Source organism: Vitis vinifera, chromosome 6 (assembly GCF_030704535.1).
Source record: "Vitis vinifera cultivar Pinot Noir 40024 chromosome 6, ASM3070453v1".
NCBI lineage: Eukaryota > Viridiplantae > Streptophyta > Magnoliopsida > Vitales > Vitaceae > Vitis > Vitis vinifera.
Genome location: NC_081810.1, coordinates 5,645,579 through 5,670,060, shown reverse-complemented (window position 1 = coordinate 5,670,060; position 24,482 = coordinate 5,645,579). Strand labels below are relative to the sequence as shown.

Here is a 24,482-nt window from a genome sequence, read left to right as displayed (position 1 = left end):
GGTCTCTATCATGGCCGTCACCCTCTCTCTGCACCTCACCATATTCATCCTCGCCATTGACTCAGAACGATGCCGTAGCACTGCCAAGTTGGCGTCTGATGGGTACGACGAGCTTACACACTGCGTATTCAATCCGGGTGCATTGAGTGTGTATATACCGAGGATGTTTTGGGCTTCGATGGGAACCATACGTTTCCTTGACCATTGGGAATGATGCCGTTGAAGATGAGATTTGTCTTCACAGCTTCGGTATTATCCTATCTTCATTCTCGTGTATAGTTTGACCCCCAAGGAAGAATATGAAGGAAAGCCTCGGATGCAAAATTGGATTTGAATCTGTGGGACTATGGGCTCTTGATGAAAACTGGGAGCTCGTTTGGGTCCTTGGAGGCTCAGTATCAAGCTCTTGCCCACCTTGTTGAAGTAATGAGAGAGGCTCTAATTGAAGACACCTGCCCCACATACTATCTCTTTCCAATTCTAGTGGGCCCAAAAAGGGTATGTGGGACCAAGCAGAGGTAAGAGAAATTCTGAACATGGCTAAAGGACTCGGTCAGGCCCAAAAGGGCAGCACAGGTATTTTGAAGGCCCAAAACCGAAATAAAATTATGAGAGAGGGTGCCTTAGAGGCTTAGAGCAATCTCATTCAGAATAAGCCTATCTTGAAAGTGCAAACACTGATTGGCTGAGTTTTCGTGGGTCAGGTATTCAGGAGGTCCACAGCATGCTCTTCAAGTTGTCATCACCTATCTTTGAGCCGAGGGTCCTTTTTTATTTATTCCTTTGTTTATTCCTTCATCTTTTGGTTTTAAAATAGTTTCCTAAACCCTAGTTTACAAATAATTTTTCAAATTTTTTTTTATTTAACTTTTCATCTTTAGTTTTTTTTAAGGTCTTAAAAACCTCGTTTTTTTTAATAATAAAGGTTGATGCCATTTTTCCATTCGACAAGCAATTTTCAAACCTATCTCGGTCTTTTAAAATGTGTTTAAAATAAACATGAATTTAAATTCCGTAATTCCAAGTGATGGAATTTATGGAATAAATTCATGCTAAAATAAATTGGGCTTTGGTGGGGGCCCCACATATGAGTTTTCATGATTGATTGATTGACTGATTGGTTGACTTGTTTGCCATGCGTGATTGATTTCACTCTGTCCTGTGATATGCATGTAATCATTTTGTGTTAATTCGCTAACCCTGTTCTATGATAGCGCATTTATGACTAAAGGTCCAGGTACGCACTCATTCTCATTTTGATCATTTTATATGCATATTCTGATCCTCATATTGTGCATGATCGATTTGAGTGTTCATTGATTTTCTTATTGATTATCACGTCAGCTTTATTCTATTAGTAGAGACCTGACTTTAGGGACTTAGAGGGGTGCTACGGTCTTTACCGTACCTTCCCGATAAGTAACCTGACCCCCGAACCCGATCCGGTTTTCGTAGATCACCTTTTCCAAAAATAAGGAGTCGCACTCAGGGTTTTTCTTTCTTATTTTGTTTACCCTTTAAAAATAAAACAAAAATAAGTGGCGACTCCAAGTCATTTTCAAATAATCAATAAAAATCAATTTTTCAAATAAAAATCGAGCTCGCCATCGAGTGGGAAACGCATTCGAGCAATCGAAAATGCGGGGTCCACAAAATGGCGACTCCAAGTCATTTTCAAATAATCAATAAAAATCAATTTTTCAAATAAAAATCGAGCTCGTCATCGAGTGGGAAACGCATTCGAGCAATCGAAAATGCGGGGTCCACATAACAATATCTATAGGCAAAAAAAACATTTATATTTACTCAGGGTTAATTAAAATATTAAATAATTTTGAACTATATTGATAAAAACGTATATTAAAATCATTTATTTAAATTATTTTATTTTAAACTAAAAGGGACACGTGGAGTCTACTTTATGTTAAGTCTAGGAATGGGGAGGGGGTGGGGAAGAAGTAAATAATAATAATATATTAATACAAAATATAGTAAAATGAAATGAGATAGTGTATGGTTGTAAATACTAAATAGTAATTTATAGTCTTTCTGCAATCCAACCACATCCTCTTGACTTTTCTCAATAGTCCGGACTTTTCTCAATAGTACAGCAATTTAAAAAAGTTATGCTTAAATTACTGTACTGGCAGAAGTTATTACAAATATAGGGTAGTTTTTGCCACATAGGAGAGAGGAGAGAGGAAAGAGGAGAGAGGAGAGAGGAGAGAGGGTGAGAGAAGAGAGGAAAGAGGAGAGAGGAGAGAGGAGAGAGGGTGAGAGAGAGGAGATAGGAGAGAGGAGAGAGGAGAGAGGGTGACTAAAAAAAAAGCAAACTCGTCTCTTGAAGAGACGAGTTCCATGAAAGAAGAGAGGAAAGAGGAGAGAGGAGAGAGGAGAGAGGGTGAGAGAGAGGAGACAGGAGAGAGGAGAGAGGAGAGAGGGTGTGTAAAAAAAAGCAAACTCGTCTCTTGAAGAGACGAGTTCCATGAAAAAAAAAATATATATAATTTTAAAAAAATTCTAAACAATTATTCAAGGGAACTCGTCTCTTGAAGAGACGAGTTCCATGTAAAAAAATCCAAGAGACGAGTTCCATGTAAAAAAAAAAAAAATTTTTATTTTAAAAAATCCCAAATTTTAAAAAAAAAAATTCCAAAAAAAAAAAAATTCCAAAGGGAACTCGTCTCTTGAAGAGACGAGTTCCATGTAAAAAAAAATATATTTTTTAAAAAATATAATTTTTATTTTAAAAAATCCCAAATTAAAAAAAAAAAAAATCCAAAGGGAACTCGTCTCTTCAAGAGACGAGTTCCATGTAAAAAAAAATATATTTTTTAAAAAATATATATATTAAAAAAAAAATCCCAAATTAAAAAAAAAAAAAAAAACACACAATTCCAAAGTGAAGAGACGAGTTCCATGTAAAAAAAAATATATTTTTTAAAAAATATATTTTTTATTTTAAAAAATCCCAAATTTAAAAAAAACAAAAATAAATTCCAAAGGGAACTCGTCTCTTGAAGAGACGAGTTCCATGTAAAAAAAAATATATTTTTTTTAAAATATATATATTAAAAAAAAAATCCCAAATTAGAAAAAAAAAAAAAAAAAAAAAAAAAACACAATTCCAAAGGGAACTCGTCTCTTGAAGAGATGAGTTCCATGTAAAAAAAAATATATTTTTTAAAAAATATATTTTTTATTTTAAAAAATCCCGAATTAAAAAAAAAATAAAATTCCAAAGGGAACTCGTCTCTTCAAGAGACGAGTTCCATGTAAAAAAAAAATTATTTTTTTAAAAATATATATATATATTAAAAAAAAATCCCAAATTAAAAAAAAAAAAATTAATTCCAAAGGGAACTCGTCTCTTGAAGAGACGAGTTCCCATGTAAAAAAAAAAAAAATTTTAAATATATATATATTAAAAAAAAAAAAAAAAAAAAAAAACAATTCCTCAAAATTCCTAACAGACGAGTTCTCATCTAAAAAAAATATATTTTTTTTAAATATAAAATTTTAAGACACGAGTTCCTTTAGGAAAAAAAATATATTTTTTAATTTGGGATTTTTTAAAATAAAAAATATATTTTTTAAAAAATATATTTTTTTTTACATGGAACTCGTCTCTTCAAGAGACGAGTTCCCTTTGGAATTGTGTTTTTTTTTTTTTTTTTTTTTTTAATTTGGGATTTTTTTTTTTTAATATATATATTTTTAAAAAAATATTTTTTTTTTACATGGAACTCGTCTCTTCAAGAGACGAGTTCCCTTTGGAATTTATTTTTGTTTTTTTTAAATTTGGGATTTTTTAAAATAAAAAATATATTTTTTTAAAAATATATTTTTTTTTACATGGAACTCGTCTCTTCAAGAGACGAGTTCCTTTTGCAATTTTTTTTTTTTTTTTTTAAATTTGGGATTTTTTAAAATAAAAAATATATTTTTTAAAAAATATATTTTTTTTTACATGGAACTCGTCTCTTCAAGAGACGAGTTCCCTTTGGAAATTTTTTTTTTTTTTTTAAATTTGGGATTTTTTAATAAAAATTATATTTTTAAAAAATATATTTTTTTTCCTAAAGGAACTCGTCTCTTGAAATTTTATATTTAAAAAAAAAATATTTTTTTTTAGATGAGAACTCGTCTGTTAGGAATTTTGAGGAATTGTTTTTTTTTTTTTTTTTTTTTTTTTTTTTAATATATATATATTTAAAAAAATATTTTTTTTTTACATGGGAACTCGTCTCTTGAAGAGACGAGTTCCCTTTGGAATTAAATTTTTTTTTTTTTTTTTTAATTTGGGATTTTTTTTTTAATATATATATATTTTTAAAAAAATAATTTTTTTTTTACATGGAACTCGTCTCTTCAAGAGACGAGTTCCCTTTGGAATTTTTTTTTTTTTTTTTTAATTTGGGATTTTTTAAAATAAAAAATATATTTTTAAAAAAATATATTTTTTTTTACATGGAACTCGTCTCTTGAAGAGACGAGTTCCCTTTGGAATTGTGTTTTTTTTTTTTTTTTTTTTTTAATTTGGGATTTTTTTTTTTTAATATAAAGAGACGAGTTCCCTTTGGAATTTATTTATTTTTTTTTTAAATTTGGGATTTTTTAAAATAAAAAATATATTTTTTTTTACATGGAACTCGTCTCTTCACTTTGGAATTGTGTGTGTGTGTTTTTTTTTTTTTTTAAATTTGGGATTTTTTAAAATAAAAAATATATTTTTTTTTACATGGAACTCGTCTCTTCAAGAGACGAGTTCCCTTTGGAATTGTGTGTGTGTTTTTTTTTTTTTTTTAATTTGGGATTTTTTTTTTTAATATATATATTTTTAAAAAAATATTTTTTTTTTTACATGGAACTCGTCTCTTCAAGAGACGAGTTCCCTTTGGATTTTTTTTTTTTTTTTAATTTAGGATTTTTTTAAAAAAAATATTCTTTTTTACCTGGAACTCGTCTCTTGACTTTGGATTTTTTTTTTTTTTTTAATTTGGGATTTTTTAAAATAAAAAATATATTTTTTAAAAAATATATTTTTTTTTACATGGAACTCGTCTCTTCAAGAGACGAGTTCCCTTTGGAATTGTGTTTTTTTTTTTTTTTTTTTTAATTTGGGATTTTTTTTTTTTAATATATATATTTTTAAAAAAATATTTTTTTTTTACATGGAACTCGTCTCTTCAAGAGACAAGTTCCCTTTGGAATTTATTTTTGTTTTTTTTAAATTTGGGATTTTTTAAAATAAAAAATATATTTTTTTAAAAATATATTTTTTTTTACATGGAACTCGTCTCTTCAAGAGACGAGTTCCTTTTGCAATTTTTTTTTTTTTTTTTTTAAATTTGGGATTTTTTAAAATAAAAAATATATTTTTTAAAAAATATATTTTTTTTTACATGGAACTCGTCTCTTCAAGAGACGAGTTCCCTTTGGAAATTTTTTTTTTTTTTTTTAAATTTGGGATTTTTTAATAAAAATTATATTTTTAAAAAATATTTTTTTTTTCCTAAAGGAACTCGTCTCTTGAAATTTTATATTTAAAAAAAAAATATTTTTTTTTAGATGAGAACTCGTCTGTTAGGAATTTTGAGGAATTGTTTTTTTTTTTTTTTTTTTTTTTTTTTTTTAATATATATATATTTAAAAAAATATTTTTTTTTACATGAGTTCCCTTTGGAATTAAATTTTTTTTTTTTTTTTTTAATTTGGGATTTTTTTTTTAATATATATATATTTTTAAAAAAATAATTTTTTTTTTACATGGAACTCGTCTCTTCAAGAGACGAGTTCCCTTTGGAATTTTTTTTTTTTTTTTTTAATTTGGGATTTTTTAAAATAAAAAATATATTTTTAAAAAAATATATTTTTTTTTACATGGAACTCGTCTCTTGAAGAGACGAGTTCCCTTTGGAATTGTGTTTTTTTTTTTTTTTTTTTTTTTAATTTGGGATTTTTTTTTTTTAATATAAAGAGACGAGTTCCCTTTGGAATTTATTTTTTTTTTTTTTAAATTTGGGATTTTTTAAAATAAAAAATATATTTTTTTTTACATGGAACTCGTCTCTTCACTTTGGAATTGTGTGTGTTTTTTTTTTTTTTTTTAAATTTGGGATTTTTTAAAATAAAAAATATATTTTTTTTTACATGGAACTCGTCTCTTCAAGAGACGAGTTCCCTTTGGAATTGTGTGTGTTTTTTTTTTTTTTTTTAATTTGGGATTTTTTTTTTTAATATATATATTTTTAAAAAAATATTTTTTTTTTTACATGGAACTCGTCTCTTGAAGAGACGAGTTCCCTTTGGAATTTTTTTTTTTTTTAATTTGGGATTTTTTAAAATAAAAAATATATTTTTTAAAAAATATTTTTTTTTTTACATGGAACTCGTCTCTTTAAAAAAAATTTGGGATTTTTTAAAATAAAAAATATATTTTTTTTTACATGGAACTCGTCTCTTCAAGAGACGAGTTCCCTTTTTGGAAATTTTTTTTTTTTTTTTTTAAATTTGGGTTTTTTTAAATTAAAAAATATATTTTTAAAAAAATATATATTTTTTTTACATGGAACTCGTCTCTTCAAGAGACGAGTTCCCTTGAATAATTGTTTAGAATTTTTTTAAAATTATATATATATTTTTTTTCATGGAACTCGTCTCTTCAAGAGACGAGTTTGCTTTTTTTTACACACCCTCTCTCCTTTCTCCTCTCTCCTCTCTCCTCTCTCCTCTTTCCTCTCTTCTTTCATGGAACTCGTCTCTTCAAGAGACGAGTTTGCTTTTTTTTTTACAGTCACCTTCTCTCCTCTTTCCTCTCTTCTCTCACCCTCTCTCCTCTCTCCTCTCTCCTCTCTCCTCTCTCCTCTCTCCTATGTGGCAAAAACTACCCTATATTTGTAATAACTTCTGCCAGTACAGTAATTTAAGCATAACTTTTTTAAATTGCTGTACTATTGAGAAAAGTCCATATCCGCTATGCGAAAAGCTTCCTTAATCCCGCTTTAATTTTTAGGTCCTTGTGGGTATCTTGGGAGTAAAATGTGTAGGTAGATACCCCTAACAATGAAGTGCTCAACAAGAAGCCATCCGTCCCAAGCAACATCATCCCCTCAATCATAGTTGTCCAAATAGTCAACCACCATGAATGGATTGTTACACACCATCGACGGGTCAACCTAACAATTGTTATTGCTAGCAGGATATGTTACGGATTAAATACTGAAATAAAGAGAGGTCATAATGGCCTGGCCTAAGGGAAGTTACGAGGTTCATCCTATAAAGGGTTATAGGAATGAGGATTAAAGGTACGAGCAAACTCTTCTAACAAATCCTCAAAGCTAACTTAAGCATAAAAAAAGTCTTCCTAAAACCATTCAAACATACCTTTTTTGGCAAGTTCAAATGAAGGAGACACTGAGATAACTGTTCGAATGCTCGGCCGTGACCCAAAACTAATAGCTCCCATGAGCCTTTGTTGTAGTATTTGGTTCATACTATATGTAAAAAAAAATGAGCAAATGTCGGAATGGAGTGATGACATTTACCATTTAATCTTGTATTTTTATCATTAAGGGCGAACGATAGGTTGAGAGGCGCAATTCATGAGTATTTTTGGAATTTCAATACCTAAGGGTTAATATAAATATGTTTTTATAGTGAAATTTTTCTTTCTTATTTTGAACGTAGATAATCCATCTAACCACATTAAATTTGTGTGTTTTTTTTGTTTTTCTTTAATTTTTTCACCAAGAATTGTTGCATGAAGATCAACGCCCTTTATATCTACTAAGAATTATCCTTCAACTCTTCACATAATAGCCTTCTCAAGCACAAATTGTAATGAATAAGACTTGCCCTCACAAAAAGTGGATTTTACAATTGAGATGTTCAAGCACAAATGTTCTCAATCAAAAGACGCAACCTTATATTCAATGCACTTTGGAGGATTTAAAATGAGTAGATGAGTAATAAATAGGACTTACAAGTTGTTATATACTCATAAATACAACTAAAGTTGAGTTTGGGTTCAAACTAACTATTAAACACAATGTTCATATAATTGGAGGTTAGGGAGTCTTTATAAGCTAAAGTAGTTGTGAATGTTTGCACATAAGAAGCAACCAAGGAGTTAGTTTTTAAAATTTAGCACAAGAGATGAAACATTTGGATATAGACCTAGACAACCATCTTTTAACATATTCGAGCATTTTTCAAGTATAGAATGATTAGATTAATTCGTTAAGATTTTTTAAGACGCTCAAAATATTTTGGTTTTTGTAGTCTTGTAAACTAGGTAAGGTCTTATCATCCTAATATCCTAGGATTTACTATTAAATCTTTGATTTCCTACATTTTATTCATATTTTAATGTTGTGATAATTTTCTACTTGTATTATGTTGAATTGCCCTAATTTAAACTCTAATTTTCAACTAATAATTTCCAACCAATTACATCAATGTTTTTGTAGTACTTTAACATGCTAATATTTAAAAAGTTGATAATAAAAAGATAAATATTTTTATTATTATATTTCAAAAAAAATCATTGCTTCAAACTTCTCAAGATTCTACTTAATCAAGAATTGAATTAAAAAAAAAAATGAACTTTGATCAACTAAAATATAGAGATTATAAGCATGTTCTGATGTAACCCATTTTTTATTTTTTATTTTCTAAATTAATTTGAAATCATATTTTAAAAATATGACTTCCATAGAACTTAACAAACCAATATGAAAATAACAAATTTTTGTAGCAAATTTGCTTCATAGGACAAAAAACAAAAGAACATTTCAAACATTTGTTTCATGGGTCAAGGTCCTTTGTTATTATAATGGTCGGCAAGGGCATTTGGAACACAAACTCCTCAATCAATATGAGTTGTTTGTAAAGGAGGCAGACCCAGTCCTCCGCTCAATAATGCATGTGCCCCACCACCTTGGAATGATAACCAGATCAAGGGTTCCACCAGCAGCCAAAAAGTCAAAGGATAAGATTAGAGCGTGACTTAAAGGAGTAAAATATAATTCAAACTTTTCTTCCATACAGCGTACATGCACCTAACACACAAGCACATTATAATATTACATTACGAAGTCACCAAGAAGCTAGCGATGAAAGCTCTGCAAACCCACAAGGCCCAGGACATGCCATGGCCGCCTTATTTTTAACAGACCCTACATCCACAACAAACTATTAACAGTACCTCGACCAGGAATCCACTTCCATTTTTTTTTCATTTTTTCTTATTCATATAGACCATAGATACTTGAGGCACCGTTCCCATCTTCTTACGAATGCCTTAGCAGTTGCATGGATCGCAGTTGCAGTTATTTCCGCACTTGCAGGCATTTCCAGACTTGCAGCCTTTCCCTCCTTCCAGGCTCGTCTCCGATCCCTCAGAGAGCCTGCCAAAATTTTTAGTCAAGGAATAATTAATTCATTAATTTCCCTGAAAATATGCGAGAAAGTGAAAGTTCAATTTTTTTTTTTTTTCTAATTTGTAGGTACATCTTCACTGGTGCGACCCCGGTGATGATGGTGACAGCGGTGGTGGCTTTCTCTGAGGAACCCAGGTCAGGGTACATCTTGCCGCATCTGCAAATATATACAAGGAAAAAGGGAAAGAAATAAGCAAATGATTCACAAGGAAAAGGACCAGACAAAACGGGGGAATCAAATCGCCGAAGAAAATGATTTGAGTGACGAAAAATGATGGTTTTTACACTGTAGAACCCCAATTCGTGATTAGGCCGCGTTCCGTTGCTGAGAATAGTGGGGGCCAGAAAATTAAAAAGGAAACCCATTGAAATTTTCTTTTGATTTTAAGTTTTAACCGGCATAATATACTTTCCCAGCAACCAAACGCAGGGCATGCCAATTCAAAAAAAGAGAAAAGAAATCGAAAAAGGAAAAGACATCAAGAACTACGAGACATCCTGTTACTAGCAAAAGAAAACATTTTCTATGAAATTGACAAAGCCAGAAAAAGAAATTGACATAAAGAAAGTATATTTACTTGCAGTCGCTGCCACAACCACAGCTAGAGCCACAACCACAGCCAGACATGTTCTCAGGGGAAAAGGGTGTGATCGAAAAGGATTTTCCTTGGAAATGGGATGCTCTGAACACAAAGGGTATAGGACGAGATCTCTAGGGAAGGACATGACTCCTAGTTATAGCGACGGAGAGGAGAGGAGCGGAGCATTTGAACCGTACACGTGGATGACTATGATGGCAGTTGCGTGGAGATATCGATACAACCGAAGTGTATACGATTTCCCCCACGTAACGTCTGACAAATCACTCTTTACCTCTCACTGTCACTTGTCATTTGTCGGGGTTAGGTGACTTTATCTACAAGAATAAAAATATTACGAAGAAAGGAAAAACAATTTTCTTAGTAAAATATTTTAAATATAGATATTTCCGAAGTTATCGCGTTCCTCGAATAAACAATGCTGTATCATACAAAAACAATATGAAATTGTCCAACTCCTTAACTTATTTAATATTAAATTTTTTATTTGTTTATCTTTAAACTAATTTAATTATCCTTATTTGCCAAAATAAAAAATTAATCATTTTTATATAAAATAAAATAATTTATAAAAGACTTATTTTAAAAAATTAAAAATTATTCAGAAAATTAAGGCGTTAACAAAATTTATTTTCTTTAATTTTAATTTTTTAATTTTTTTAAGAATGCATCTATAATTTTCTATATGAAAATTTCTATATTTTATATAAAAAATTTAAAAATAATTATCTTATTTACAATATCAATTCCTCGGTACAATCTATTTCTAAAAATTTCATATTTGATCACTGTTTCAATAAATTTCCGTCTACCTGCAACTTTATTAAGAGGAGCTGTATTTCACCGTAGTTGTGGAATAGGTCTGTAAACAAGTAGTTCAGTCTTTTTTTCTTTCTTTTTTCTTCTTTATAAAGATAATTTGAATCTAGAAAGTTCAAAGAAGGCAACTCTGATTTTTTTTTCCTTTTTTCCTTTTTTGGAAAAAAAAAGGTCATTTTCATATGTAAAATATAAGGTAAATTTTTTCCAACTCAAGTCAAAGATGTGTAGCTCAGTGGCACAAAGTGATTCAAAACCCAAATGGTTCAAATCATCTAGAGATCCCTTTCTAATATAATTTTTTTTACTTCAATTTCAAATCTCCTTCTGACGATTCAAAGAGTAGCATACTCAAATTAACAAATTAAATTAACGATATTTGGTTCCGAAAAGTACTTTAAAAATAATTACAAAATGGTAGTTTAGGATTTTCCATTCTTAATTTTAATAATTACAAAATAAACAATGGTAACCTAATTGTGCATTTAATATTTTATTTCAACTTTAAAAATATCAAACCATGAAAAGTTTAATGACATTAAGATTTGAGGTTTAATTTCAAGCTTTTTACCTATAATTATAATTTTCCTTCTTTTCTCATTTCTCTCAAATATTTATTACTCCACGTTTAAAAATAAGGCATGATAGGTCAACATGATGACCTAGCACGATAGAACATGTCCTTTGGCCTAGTATGACCCAAAAGATTGAGCCATATCAATGTGAGTCATTACAACGTGAGTCATTATAATAATTTGGTTAAGTCGGTCCAACCTGATCTTTTGGTGTGTCGAGTCACAGGTCTAGTTTGGTCTGACCCTTTTAACACATCTATTAACCATAATCGCAACCCTAATTAGAGATGATAATAGGGTTAACCCACCCCACCTTTTCTATAATAAAAGGTATTTGCAAGAGTACTCTAAACAAATCAAAAACTCATTTGAGAATATTTTTTTAAAACTACCTAACTTAATATTGGTTACTACCTCGTCCTTCCGTTTATATATAAAATTAAATAAAAATAATTCTTTTTATTTATTTTTTGTTTTCCCTTTTTAATATATTTTAAATAAAAATGTGACTATTTCTCATATAAATAAAATATAAATTAATTAATCTATTTGTAGCTTACATTTTATTTTAATATATTAGAATTTTTAAAAAGACTAAAGAATTTAAACACATACCAAAAATTCCCCAACCACCAACCCAACCCAATCCAAGTTTGAGACAGGATGAAAATATATTTAAAACCATCCATTTTATTTATAAATATAAAATAAAACTGTGTTCAAGCAAATACCTTAATTATTAGCAAAAACTAAAATCTTAACTTCTATAATTGACTTTTATGCTTAAACTTAAATGAATAACTACCTTTATTTTCATAGAAACTTAATGAATATACACGTTTAATTTTAACATATTAAATTATTTTCCTTTACCTAAAATGATAAAACATCACTATGGTCCAAATTTCATACATTGTATGAGTGGGACCACACTTATATATCGTATCTTAATTGGCACCGCCCTAACTATTAATAATATGCATTACTCAACATTTAAAAATAAGACACAATAGGTCGGCGTGATGGCCTACCATGATGGACCATGCCCTTAGGCCTAGTATAATCCAAAAAACCAAGTCATGTCAGTATGACTCACTACAATAATAGGATCGGGTCAACCCAGCCTGATCTTTTGGTATAACCAAATCGAACTGCCTGACCCATTTTACACATTTATTATATCATATGCAAGGATTGAAATATCGGTTTTTACAGATATATCGATACTTCAATTTTACGGATATATCGGAAATATCGGAGAAATATCGGTGGATATTTTTTCATAAATATCGGTGGAGTGAAAATTATTTAAAATTAATAGGAATGCTTGAAAAAACTTCAAAAAATGATAACATAAGTAAGAATACACATTTTAAAGTTATCTTGTAAGTGTAATTGATATATATATAATTAAGAAGAAAAATATCGTAAATAGAGATATATTGGTAGATTCGATATTTGAATTTTAAAAATAATATATATGAATTTTGAAAGTGTATAAAGTTAAAATTGAGTTAAGAAATATGAGATTGCAATAGTCTTTATACTAAGAAAGATATCGATGTAGTTTCAATATATTATTAGATGAAGGGAGTTCATCTTGTTGAAGACAGTATTTATTTTAAAAATTTTAAAATATTTTTATTAAAATATATTTTATTATATTTTAAATGAAAAATTAAATTAATTTATATAAAATATCTTATTTGAGATTTAATTTTTAAAATTTTATTAAAAATATGTGATAATAACTTTTTCTATTAATATTAATTTATTTAATAATAAAAATAAAGGTTGATAATTAATAATTATTTATATAGAGAGTGGAAAATTGTTCTCATGATTTTTTTATATATTTTATTATATTTTAAATGATAAATTAAATTAATTTATATAAAATATCTTATTTGAGATTTAATTTTTAAAATTTATTAAAAAATGTGATAACAACTTTTTTTATTAATATAAATTTATTTAATAATCCAAATAAAAGTTGAAAATTAATAATTATTTATAGAAAATTGTTCTCATGTTTTTTTTATTTTTTATTTTTTATTTTTTTATCTCCCCTAAATCTAAAAATAAAAAAAAATAAAAAAGGCACCCACTTCTCTCTCGGGCATCAAGAACCCTTTTCTGAAGGTGTCTTCCAGCGAGAGAATCCTTAAAAAGCCCTATTTTCCTCTGCTACTCTCAAATCTCAATCCTCGCAGGTACTAATCTAATCATGTTATTATTTTTTTTTTTTTTGCAACCCCCGTTTGATTCCCAAGAAAATCCATCCCCATTCGATTTCCGGGAAAATTCATCCTCGTTTGATTTCCGAGAAAATCCATTCAAAACTCCCAAAGAAAACCAAAAAAATTGCTTTTCTTTTGCTCCCTGTGTTTTCTGGATCTGTTTTAGGGGTCTCTTTGCTGTTGTGCCATTGGATTTAAATTTCACGAACCCTAAATCCACGATTTTTGAGCCAGGCTGAAAAACACAACTGCGCGGGCTGGACTGGTAGGAAATATCACGATTTTTCTCCGATTTTTCGGTGCTTCACCGATATTTCGCCGATATATCGGAGATTTTGTCGATTTTTGGCCGATTTTTCCGTCGATCGATAATCGGTGGCGTTTATCGTTTCCATGCCGCCCGATAACCGATATTTCGACGAAATATCGGCGACATTTTCCGATTTTTCAATCCATGATCATATGAACTATGATCTCAACCCTAGTTATATTTTTAGCATCTTCCCTCTTACTAAGGATGAAAAAATTAATAAAGTATTCAATAATAATTTATTAAGTTTAAATTTGTTTTTTGTTTTTTTCTATATTTTCTTTTCCTCAAAATTTTCAAGAACCAAAAATAAAAGGTAAATAAAAATAAAGAAAATTTGAAAAAAATACATCCTTGAATAATTTTTTTTCCCTTAACCTACTTCATGCCCAATGAAACATGAAACAATTTTATAAACTTTATTTACTTTATTTCCTTCTTTTTATTTTCCTATTAAACTTTTCGAACCAAACATAGTCTATTAACAATGCTAACATCATATCCACAAATTTCAAGCAAGTCAAATTTTACGTTAAAATCTCATTTTAAATTAATTCAATTCTTTATTAATGAAAAAGCAAATCGATGTTCACAATACCACAAGATAATGTATAAAATTTAAGAGAATCATTCTTGGATTGAATATAATATAAAATATAAGAGAATCGGTCTTCAATTGAATATTTATTTCATTCTTGGATTGAATGTTAAGCTTGTAACCTCCGAATTATATTTTTCTTATTAAAATAATATACAACAAAACAATATTACTTTATTTAAATTATAAAATGACAAAAAAAACAAAATAAAGAATTGAGTGCACATGTGAAAGAAAAAAAAATGAATCTAAATCATTATTCCCAAAGTACCCATATAATATCACTTATTTCCCCCCGATATTTCACATCTTCATTGTTTAAATGTAGCAATCATAATAAATTCATCATAAAGATCATAATAAATGCAAATTTTTTTTATTATTTATTGGTTACAAATGATAAAATTAAATTCATTTTTCTTATTTTTCACTATAAAGTTATTCCTTTTCTTCTTTTAAGATAATACTACTTACCTTTTTTCGGAGGCTTCTATTGGAATTTTCATGTTTAAATGGAAAAAATAGTGAACATTAATTCAATTGCAGATCTTTTTTTTGTATATGATTGTACAAGATAATGTTCTAATCCTAGAATTCAAAATTTTCAGCAATAACATTAACAAGTTAAAAGCATTAAAAGAGAAAACCTAGCTATCTGTTTGGTTTCCCAGAAAATAAAGCAATAAAAGAAAGCAACATTTTCACTTTTATGTTGTCTGTCGAATTTTGCTTAATAAGACAAAAAGGGAAAAAGGGAAGAAGAAACCTTCAGGACAAATTAGCCAAACAGGCCCCTAACTCGTTGCTGGTGAAAATTTTAGAGTTCAAAATTTCAACAATTCCAAGATAAAAAGCACTCAGTGAAATCCGACCCTCTGTTTGGTAAGCAAGAAAATGAAGAAAAATAAAAGAAAACTACATTTTGATTCCTATGTTATTTCTCTCACTGTCTTTGCTGCCAAAACTTCAAAACAAACAAAAATTAAATTAAATTAAAAGAAAAAAAAACACTCAGATTTAACAAAGCCAAAAAGATCCGTATTGTCGAGCCCTAGATGGTCAAAATTTTCTTTCATTTTCGCATTGTTTTCTCAGCATCCACACGACTGTATCTAACCTAGAAGTCGATAGAAAGAATTGGGAATAGAGATTGGAGCAGTACCTTGAAGGCTTGAACTCACTACTCAGAGCAATCCAACGGCGAGATATTGGAGAAATGATAGGTGTAAAGAGAACTCGGGGTTTCTTGAGCCGCAGCCCTAAAGATTATAATGAGCTTAGCCTGGGCGGGACGGCCCAATTTTTGAACCATTGGGCTGTAGGTGGGCTGATTTCTAATACATTTAATAAATATCTTGGACAGTTTATTAATTGGATTTAAAATGAATTTCATAAATAATTAAATTTTTTTAAATCTACATAATTATATTGAATTAATTAAGTATATATTAGAGGATCTTTTTTAGAGTCGGGTATAAAATACTTTTTATAATATTATATTAATATTCCAAAAAAATTAATTTACCATATATTATTCTTATTACCTTAGTTTCCAAAAAATTTAGCACGACAAACAAAGCAAGTGGATGTACAGTTGGACAACAAGATACATTGTATCGGGAGCTTTTTAACCAACTTGTATATTATAATATCGTATTCTTGTGTTAATATTTGATTTCTTATATTTTATCCCGTGATGATATGTACTTGTATTACGTTGAATTGCTCTAATTTTCAACTATTAATTTCCAACAAATCACATCATTATTTTGGTACTACTTTACACGTGTTAATAATAATAAAACCAAAAATATTTTTATCAATACATTTCAAATTAATCAAGAATTGAGTTAAAAAGGCCATTGATAAAAGACGAGAGCGTGACTGAAAGGAGCTATTCATATAAAATATAATTCAAACCTTCCTTCCACACATCATACATGCATCACACTAACAAGCACATTAAAATATAACGAAGTCACCTAGGCGGTAGCCATGAAAGCTCTGCAAGCCCCCATGGCTGCCTTATTTTTACAGACCTTACATCCACAACAACTAATAACAGTCACACAACCAGGAATCCACTTCCATTTTTTTCTTCTTTCCCTTATTTAAATAGACCATAGATACTTGAGGCACTGTTCCCATCTTCTTGCTTATTCGCCTCTAGCAGTTGCATGGATCGCAGTTGCAGCTATTTCCGCACTTGCAGGCATTCCCAGACTTGCAGCCTTTCCCTCCTTCCAGGCTCATCTCCGATCCCTCAGAGTGCCTGCCAAAAATTTTAGTCAAAGAATAAATAATTCATTAATTTCCCGGAAAATATGCGAAAAGGAGAAAGCTTATTTTTTATTTTTTAATTTGTAGGTACATCTTCACTGGTGCGACCCCGGTGATGATGGTGGCAGCGGTGGTGGCTTTCTCCGAGGAACCCAGGTCAGGGTACATCTTGCCACATCTGCAAATATATTCAAGGAAAAGGGGAAAGAAATAAGCAAATGATTCAAAAGGAAAAGGACCAGACAAAACGGGGGAGTCGAATCGCCGAAGAAAACGATTAAGAGATGAAAAATGATGTTTGTAGAACCCCAGTTCGGGATTAGGCTCCGTTTGATTGCTGAATGCTGTGAATAGTGGGGGCCAGAAAATTAAGAAGAAAACCCATTGAAATTTTCTTTCGTTTTCAACCGGCATAATATACTTTCCCAGCAACCAAACGCAGAGGATGGCAATTCAAAGAAAGAGAAAAAGATATCGAGAACGACGAGACTTGCTGTTACTAGGAAAAGAAAACATTTTCTACGAAATTGACAAAGCCAGAAAAAGAAATTGACATAAAGCAAGTTTATTTACTTGCAGTCGCTGCCGCAGCCACAACTAGAGCCACAACCACAGCCAGACATGTTCTCAGAAGGAAAAGGGGATGAGTTCTCAAAGGAGGGGACTCAACTCCTACTTATAGCGACGGAGTGGAGAGGAGCGGAGCATTTGAACCGTACACGTGGATGAGTATGACGTCAGTTGCGTGGAGATATCGATACAACCAAAGTGTATCGGATTTCCCAATGTAACGTCTAACAAATCTCTTCTTTACCTGTCACTGTCACTTGTCAATTTTCAAGGTAGGTGACTTTATCTACAAGAATAAAAATAAATAAAAATATTACGAAGAAAGGAAAAACAATTTTCTTAGGAAAATATTCTAAACAAATGCCTCTAATAATGTATCATACAAAACAATAACAAATTGACCAACTAAACTCCTCCTTAACTTATTTAATATTAATTTCTTTATTAGTTTATCTTTAAACTAATTTAATTATCCTTATTTTCCAAAATAAAAAATTAATAATTTTTATATAAAATACTTATTTAAAAAAATTATTCAAAAAATTAATGTGTTAAAAAAATTTATTAGCTTCAATTTTAAAATTTTAAAAAATATTTTTTAAGAATACACCTATATTTTCTATATGAAAATTTCTATATTTTATATAAAAATTATTATTATAAAATTTTTAAAAATAATTAACTTATTTACAATATCAATTCCTCGGTGCAATCTATTCCTAAAAATTTCATATTTAATCACTATTTCTACTTAAATTTTCGCCTACCTGTCACTTAATTATTTCATTGTAGTTGTCGAATAGTTGAATCAAGAAAGTTCAAAGAAGGCTCCGATTTTTTTTCTTTTTCAAAAAAAAAAAAAAAAAGTCATTTTCATATGTAAAATAAAAGGGAAATTTTTTTCTAATCCATCAACGACGTGTAGCCCGATGGCACAAAGTGATTCCAAACCCAAATGGTTCAAATCACTTGAGATATAATTTTTTTTTTTTTAACAAAAAAAAATCCCCGAAAGATACGTTAATATAAATTATCTTGAGATCCCTTTTTAAAAAAATCTTTTTTACTTCAATTTCAAATCTCCTTTCCACGATTCAAAGAGTAGCATGCATGCTCAAATTAACAAATTAAATTAAGGATATTTGGTTCCCAAAAGTACTTAAAAAATAAGAAAATTAATTTTCTTATATTTGATTGATTAGAGAAAATACAAAATGTTAGTCCAGGATTTTCCATGATTAATTTTAATGATTACAAAACAAACTATGGTGATCTAATTGAGCATTAAGTATTTTATTTCAACTTTAAGACTAACAAACCATCAAAAGTTTAATGAGATTAAGGTGGTGTTTGTTTTTTGGCTGAATAGAAAAAGTCAAATATTTTGACTTTTTCTATTCAGATAAAAGTACCTTATTAATACTAACCAACATAATTAAAGTGAACTTATTATCAATAAGTTTAGTTTAATGATGTTGGTTGATGTCAATAAGTTACTTTTAGCTGAATAGAAAAAGCTAAAATATTTGGCTTTTTCTATTAAGCTAAAAAACAAACACAACCTAAGATTTGAGGTTTAACTACAAACTTTTGACTTATAATTATACTTCTTTTTTCAATTGGATTGGCAACCATCCAACCATCACATTACTCAACGTTTAAAAGTAAGACACAATAGACAAATATAATGACATAATATAATCAATCATGCTCTTATACCTAATATGATCTAAAAGAGTGAGTCATATCAATATAACCTACTACAATTAATTGGGTCGGATTGATTCAACCTAATATTTTGATATGTTGGGTCATGGGACAAATTGGGCGACTCGACTTATCAACACATCTATAACACCATATGAATTATAATTTCAATCCTAATTAGGTATGATAATAGGGTTTTTGTGGCTACCCTGCCACACCCTACCATTTCTCTAATAAAATGGATTTGGTAGGGTACTTTAAACAAAACAACAATTCATTTGAATTTTTTTTAAAAGATTTAACTTAAGTTTGGTTATTGCCTCTCATCGTCTCGTTTATATATAAAATTAAATAAAAATAATTTTATTTATTTATTTTTGTTTACCCTTTCATGATTATTTCTCATACAAATAAAATAAAATATATATAAATTAATTAATCTATTTGTAGTTTACATTGAATTTTAATATATTAGAATTAAAAAAAAACAATAAAGAATTTAAACACATACAAAAAAACTCTGCCCCTACCCCACAACTTTGAGGAGGGGTGGAAATATATTTAAAATCACCCATTTTAATTTTAAATATAAAATAAAAGTATATTAAAGTAAATACCTTAATTAGTAACAAAAACAAAAATTATAACTTCCTTAAATGAATAAATACCTTTATTTTTCCATTAATCCTTAATGAATATACACTTATCTTCTATGTCTTTATACTTTATCCCATTTCTTTTCTAATTGAGTTATTTTCTTAAACTTTTTTGTCTTTTCTTTTGTCTCTTGTTTTGTCATGTCGTATAACGGCTAAGCCTTCAAATATTCATAATATTCACATAAATACATCAAAGGCTTGAACTTTAGGCATAGGAAGTTTCTTATTTAAATTGTTCTTGTTAATGATATCATATAATAAGGCAAAATTTGGTTATTGTCAAGTATTAAGGAGAAAAATAATTTTTTTATATTTAATTTATTATGAAAAAAAAGTGAATTAGTTTCAAAAAATAAGAAAATAATATATTTAAAAATTTATTTTATAATTTCACCCCCTTTTTCTTTCTATTTTTCTCCCTATTTTGTTCCTATTAAGAAAAAACATAGAAGAATAGAAAAAAGTAAAAAAAAAAAGGTTAATACATAATTTTTATATTGCTTTAAACTCATTTGGCTTATTTTTCATAATGAATCTAAATATGAAAAAATTATTTTTTTATCATTTTCCTTGCTACTCAGGATAAATTAAAAAAAATTATTTTATTTTATTTATTTTTTTATGTTTAATTCACCATAAAAAGAAAATCTAAACAAAAATAAAACATATTTAAAATTATGTAGTAATTAACCAATTTTCAAAGCTATTTAGGTGGTGTTTGTTTTTTGACTGAATAGAAAAAGTCAAAATATTTAGCTTTTTCTATTCAGCTAAAAGTAACCTATTGATACCATCCAACATAACTAAACTGAGTCTATTGATAATAAGTTCACTTTAATTATGTTGGATGATGTCAACATATTACTTTTAGCTGAATAAAAAAAGCTAAAATATTTGACTTTTTCTATTCAGCCAAAAAACAAACACCACCTATATATAATAATAAAAATATGTGAAATAAACTTAAAAAACATTCAAAAATAATTTATTAAGTTTAAATTTATTTGTCATTTTTCTATATATTTTTTTCTACTTTATTTCCCTCAAAATTTTCAAGAACCAAAAGGGAAATAAAAGTGAAGAAAAATTGGAAAAAAAATACATCTTTGAATAATTTATTTTTTTCTTTAACCTATTTCATGCACAATCAATCATGAAATAATTTTATAAACTTTATTTTCTTTCTTTCAAACTTTTCGAAACCAAACATAAACAAACAACAATTCTAACGGTATATTGACAAATTTTGGGTGAGTCAGATTTTACATTCAAATATTATTTTAAATGAATTGAATTAGCAAACCGATGTTGACAATAACACTAGATACCGTATAAAATTTAAAAGAATCATCATTGGATTGATAAAATAAAATAAATTATATGTCTTATGTTGAGAAGGAAGATATTAAACCTTAAACTTGTTAGTTGTTACCTTGTAATTGGATTCTTTTATTAAAAAATATACAACAAAACAATGCTGCTTTATTTAAATTATGAAATGACAAAAAATAAAATAAAGAATTGAGTGCACATGAAAAAATATATATATCCAAATCCTATTTAATAACTCAACATCTTCTACTTTTAGAATAAAAATATATATTTTTTAAATTTAGAAAACGGTTAGATAAAAATAATTTTGTTTTGAAAACAAATTTTTTAGAATAAATTTAAGGTGTTTCAATTATTTTTTGCATAGTGTTATGAGTAAAGATTTTGAAAATTTTGGGTGTAGAGTGTCTTTATTTGAGTTTCTAAACAAAATTTTATTTTTAAAAGTAATTTACAACTATTCTTAAAAACTATTCTTTTTGAAAATGATTTTCCCAATATTAGATTTTTCCAATGCAATTCCACTTTCATGTGGTTAGTAAATATTTTAAGAAAATTATTATATTTTATTTTTTATATTATTTAAGATCTTCCACAAAATAATTTGAAATACCTTCTTGATACTATTTCATTTTCTTAAACTTTTCATGAAAATATAATAAAAATTGGAATATTAATATGTAAAAAAAAATTGAAATTTTAAGATGTAATTGGCTTCTCAAGACTTTTAAAAATCTTTGTAAACAATTTTAAGTTATTTTTTTTAATTTAAAAACATGTTTTGTAAAAATGACAGGGAACAACTTTTATAAGTAAAAATTATTTTTTTAGGTTTGTGAAGGCAATTTCAAGATTGAATTTGAATATGAAATCAAAATCAAGTTATGAATATACCATATTTCCACAACATCAAGTAATTAAAACCTTAAATTAAACCCCTAATAAAACTATTGATGAAATAGAAATGGAAGGAAGATGAAAATATTTTATTTCCAATTATTTTATAGGTTAATTATTACTATTAATAAGGTTATTTTTAGAAATAAAAAAATGACAAAACATATCATACTTTTCTAGATAATATAAATAAGTTCAATAAATTTTGCATAAATTGTGTCTAAATGGTTTTTTTTTTTTAAAAAAAAATCACTAATTTAAAGTTCATACTATTCATTTACGAGGTTGTAGTCTCTATTCGTTTAGCTTAAAGAGTGTTTAAGTGTTTATATACTTTCCTTTCATTTGCCTTAATCCATATTTAATACATCTTAATCCTAATCTTTTTTTGTATACTTGTACTGTAATTTGCAATTAGTGGAGAAGCTCGAGCTTAGGATTGAGAATAGAGGGAGTAAACGTAGATAATTTTCAAGCACATTATAATATAACAAAACAACCAAGAAGCTAGCCACGAAAGCTCCGCAGGCCCCAAGAGAAGGGACTTGCAGGTGCCATGGCTGCCTTATTTTCACAGAACTCACACCCACAACAACAACTAACAGTGACTCAACCCGGAATACGCTTCCATATTTTTTTCTTCTCTCTCTTATTTATATAGATAGCTATTTGAGGCACTGTTCCCATCTTCTCCTCAGCAGCTGCATGGATTGCAGCTGCAGCCATTTCCGCATTTGCAGCCATTTCCGCACTTGCAGCCTGCCCCTCCTTCGAAGCTCATCTCCGATCCCTCGGAGAACCTGCCAAAATTTTAGTAAAAGAATAATTAATTCATTAATTTCCAAGAAAATATGAAGAACAAAAAAAGTTTAATTTTTGTATTTGTAGGTACATCTTCGCTGGTGCAACCCCGGTGATGATGGTTGCAGCTGTGGTGGCTTTCTCTGAGGAGCCCAAGTCAGCGTACATGCCGCAGCTGCAAATATACAAGGAAAAGGGGAAAGAAATAAGCAAGTGATACAAATTGAGAAGCACCCAGATGAATGTTCCAGTCAAAACGGAAGTCAAATCGCCGAAGAAAGGGATTCGGTGACAAAAAAGGATGTTTTTTAGTTTTTACGCGTCAGTTGAACTCCAGGTCGTGATGAGACCCCGTTTGGTTGCTGAGAATAGTGGGGCCAGAAAACTAACAAGAAAAAGCACTTCCTTTCACTAGGAAAAGAAAACATTTTCAAGGAAATTCAGTGCCGGAGGATTGACAAAGACAGGAGAAGAGGGTGAGTTAAAGCAAGTTTATCTTTATTTACCCGTTGCAGCCGCTGCCGCATTTGCAGCCGCTGCCGCAACCACAGTTTCCACCGCAGCAAGACATGTTTTCTGAGTAAAAGGGAGTGATGGGAAAGACTTTTCCTAGGAAATGTATTTCACTGAGAACAAACGCTGTAGGACGATTTCTAAGGGAAGGACTTCACTCCCATTTATAACGAAGAGTGGAGGATATGAACCGTACACGTGGAGATATCGATACGCTCAAAGTGCATAGAGCTTTCCCCAATGCAACACTGACAAACTCTTCTTTACCTCTCAATGTGACTTGTCTTCGTCAAGTTTAGGTGAATTTATCTAAAGAAAAAAATAGAAATCACACAGAAACAAAGAAAGAGACTTTGCTGCGCTTGTTTTTAGTGGGAGACCTCATTTGGCTTTGCTAAGTGTTTTTATTTAAAGTGATTTTAGAAAATATTTTTAATACTTAAAATTTTTCATTATTCAAACATTAGAAATATTTAAAATATTTTTTAAAATTATTATCAAATGTATTTTTAATAACATTTTTGATAATATACCGTATAAATATAAAAATATTTTTAATATCAATAAATTACTAAAAAAACATTTATTATGGAAATAAAATATTGCAATAAATAAAAAATTTATTTTTAAAAATAGATAAACACTTGTATTATTAAAAAAACTCAAAAAATTATCTTTATGATTATGAAAATTAGAAATAAATGTTATTAAGCTTATTATATGATAAGCTTGTAGTTCGATGAGATGGTATAAAATCTCAAAATTATTTTTTGGATATTAATTCTTTGATCTTTGGTGAGACATTTTCATAAAAAATTGGAGAGAGTGATTAGTAGGAAACACTTTGGGTATTTTAGGAATATTTGAAAATTTTAAAGTATTTTTTTTTTTAAAAAAAACACCTCCCAAATGCTTCCCTAAAAACACTTCAATTGTTTTTAAAAATTTTTAAAAGTGTTTTTCAAAGTATTGTCAAATACCTTTTTTTTTTTACCTTAAAAACACTTAAAAAATGTTTTTAGGGTGGAAATACTTTTAAAAAATACTGTCAAACGGGCTCGAAATGTTTTCTTTAAAAGTATATTTAAAAAAATTATTTATAAAATATTTATTCAGAAAACACAATTTTTTTTTGTTTT

The 24,482-nt window shown here is 28.5% G+C and overlaps 3 protein-coding genes across 3 annotated transcripts; all 3 read right to left on the bottom strand.

The window, feature by feature from the left end:
- Positions 1-9,006: 9,006 nt before the first annotated feature.
- LOC100267253 (metallothionein-like protein 1) lies at positions 9,007-10,277 on the bottom strand. Its single transcript, XM_010652721.2, has 3 exons — positions 10,022-10,277; positions 9,514-9,600; positions 9,007-9,410 (listed from the first exon to the last, which is right to left on the bottom strand). Exons 1-3 carry the CDS (start codon positions 10,069-10,071, stop codon positions 9,305-9,307), a joined length of 243 nt encoding a protein of 80 aa, XP_010651023.1. The 5' UTR covers positions 10,072-10,277; the 3' UTR covers positions 9,007-9,304.
- Positions 10,278-16,465: 6,188 nt separating this feature from the next.
- On the bottom strand, positions 16,466-17,542 carry LOC100250087 (metallothionein-like protein 1). The gene is made up of 3 exons (XM_010652720.3): positions 17,438-17,542; positions 16,956-17,042; positions 16,466-16,856 (listed from the first exon to the last, which is right to left on the bottom strand). Exons 1-3 carry the CDS (start codon positions 17,485-17,487, stop codon positions 16,751-16,753), a joined length of 243 nt encoding a protein of 80 aa, XP_010651022.1. The 5' UTR covers positions 17,488-17,542; the 3' UTR covers positions 16,466-16,750.
- A 4,933-nt stretch (positions 17,543-22,475) lies between these two features.
- On the bottom strand, positions 22,476-23,500 carry LOC109122806 (metallothionein-like protein type 2). Its single transcript, XM_019220633.2, has 3 exons — positions 23,337-23,500; positions 22,922-23,005; positions 22,476-22,829 (listed from the first exon to the last, which is right to left on the bottom strand). The coding sequence occupies exons 1-3, from the start codon at positions 23,399-23,401 to the stop codon at positions 22,724-22,726; spliced, it is 255 nt and encodes an 84-aa protein (XP_019076178.1). The 5' UTR covers positions 23,402-23,500; the 3' UTR covers positions 22,476-22,723.
- Positions 23,501-24,482: the final 982 nt, after the last annotated feature.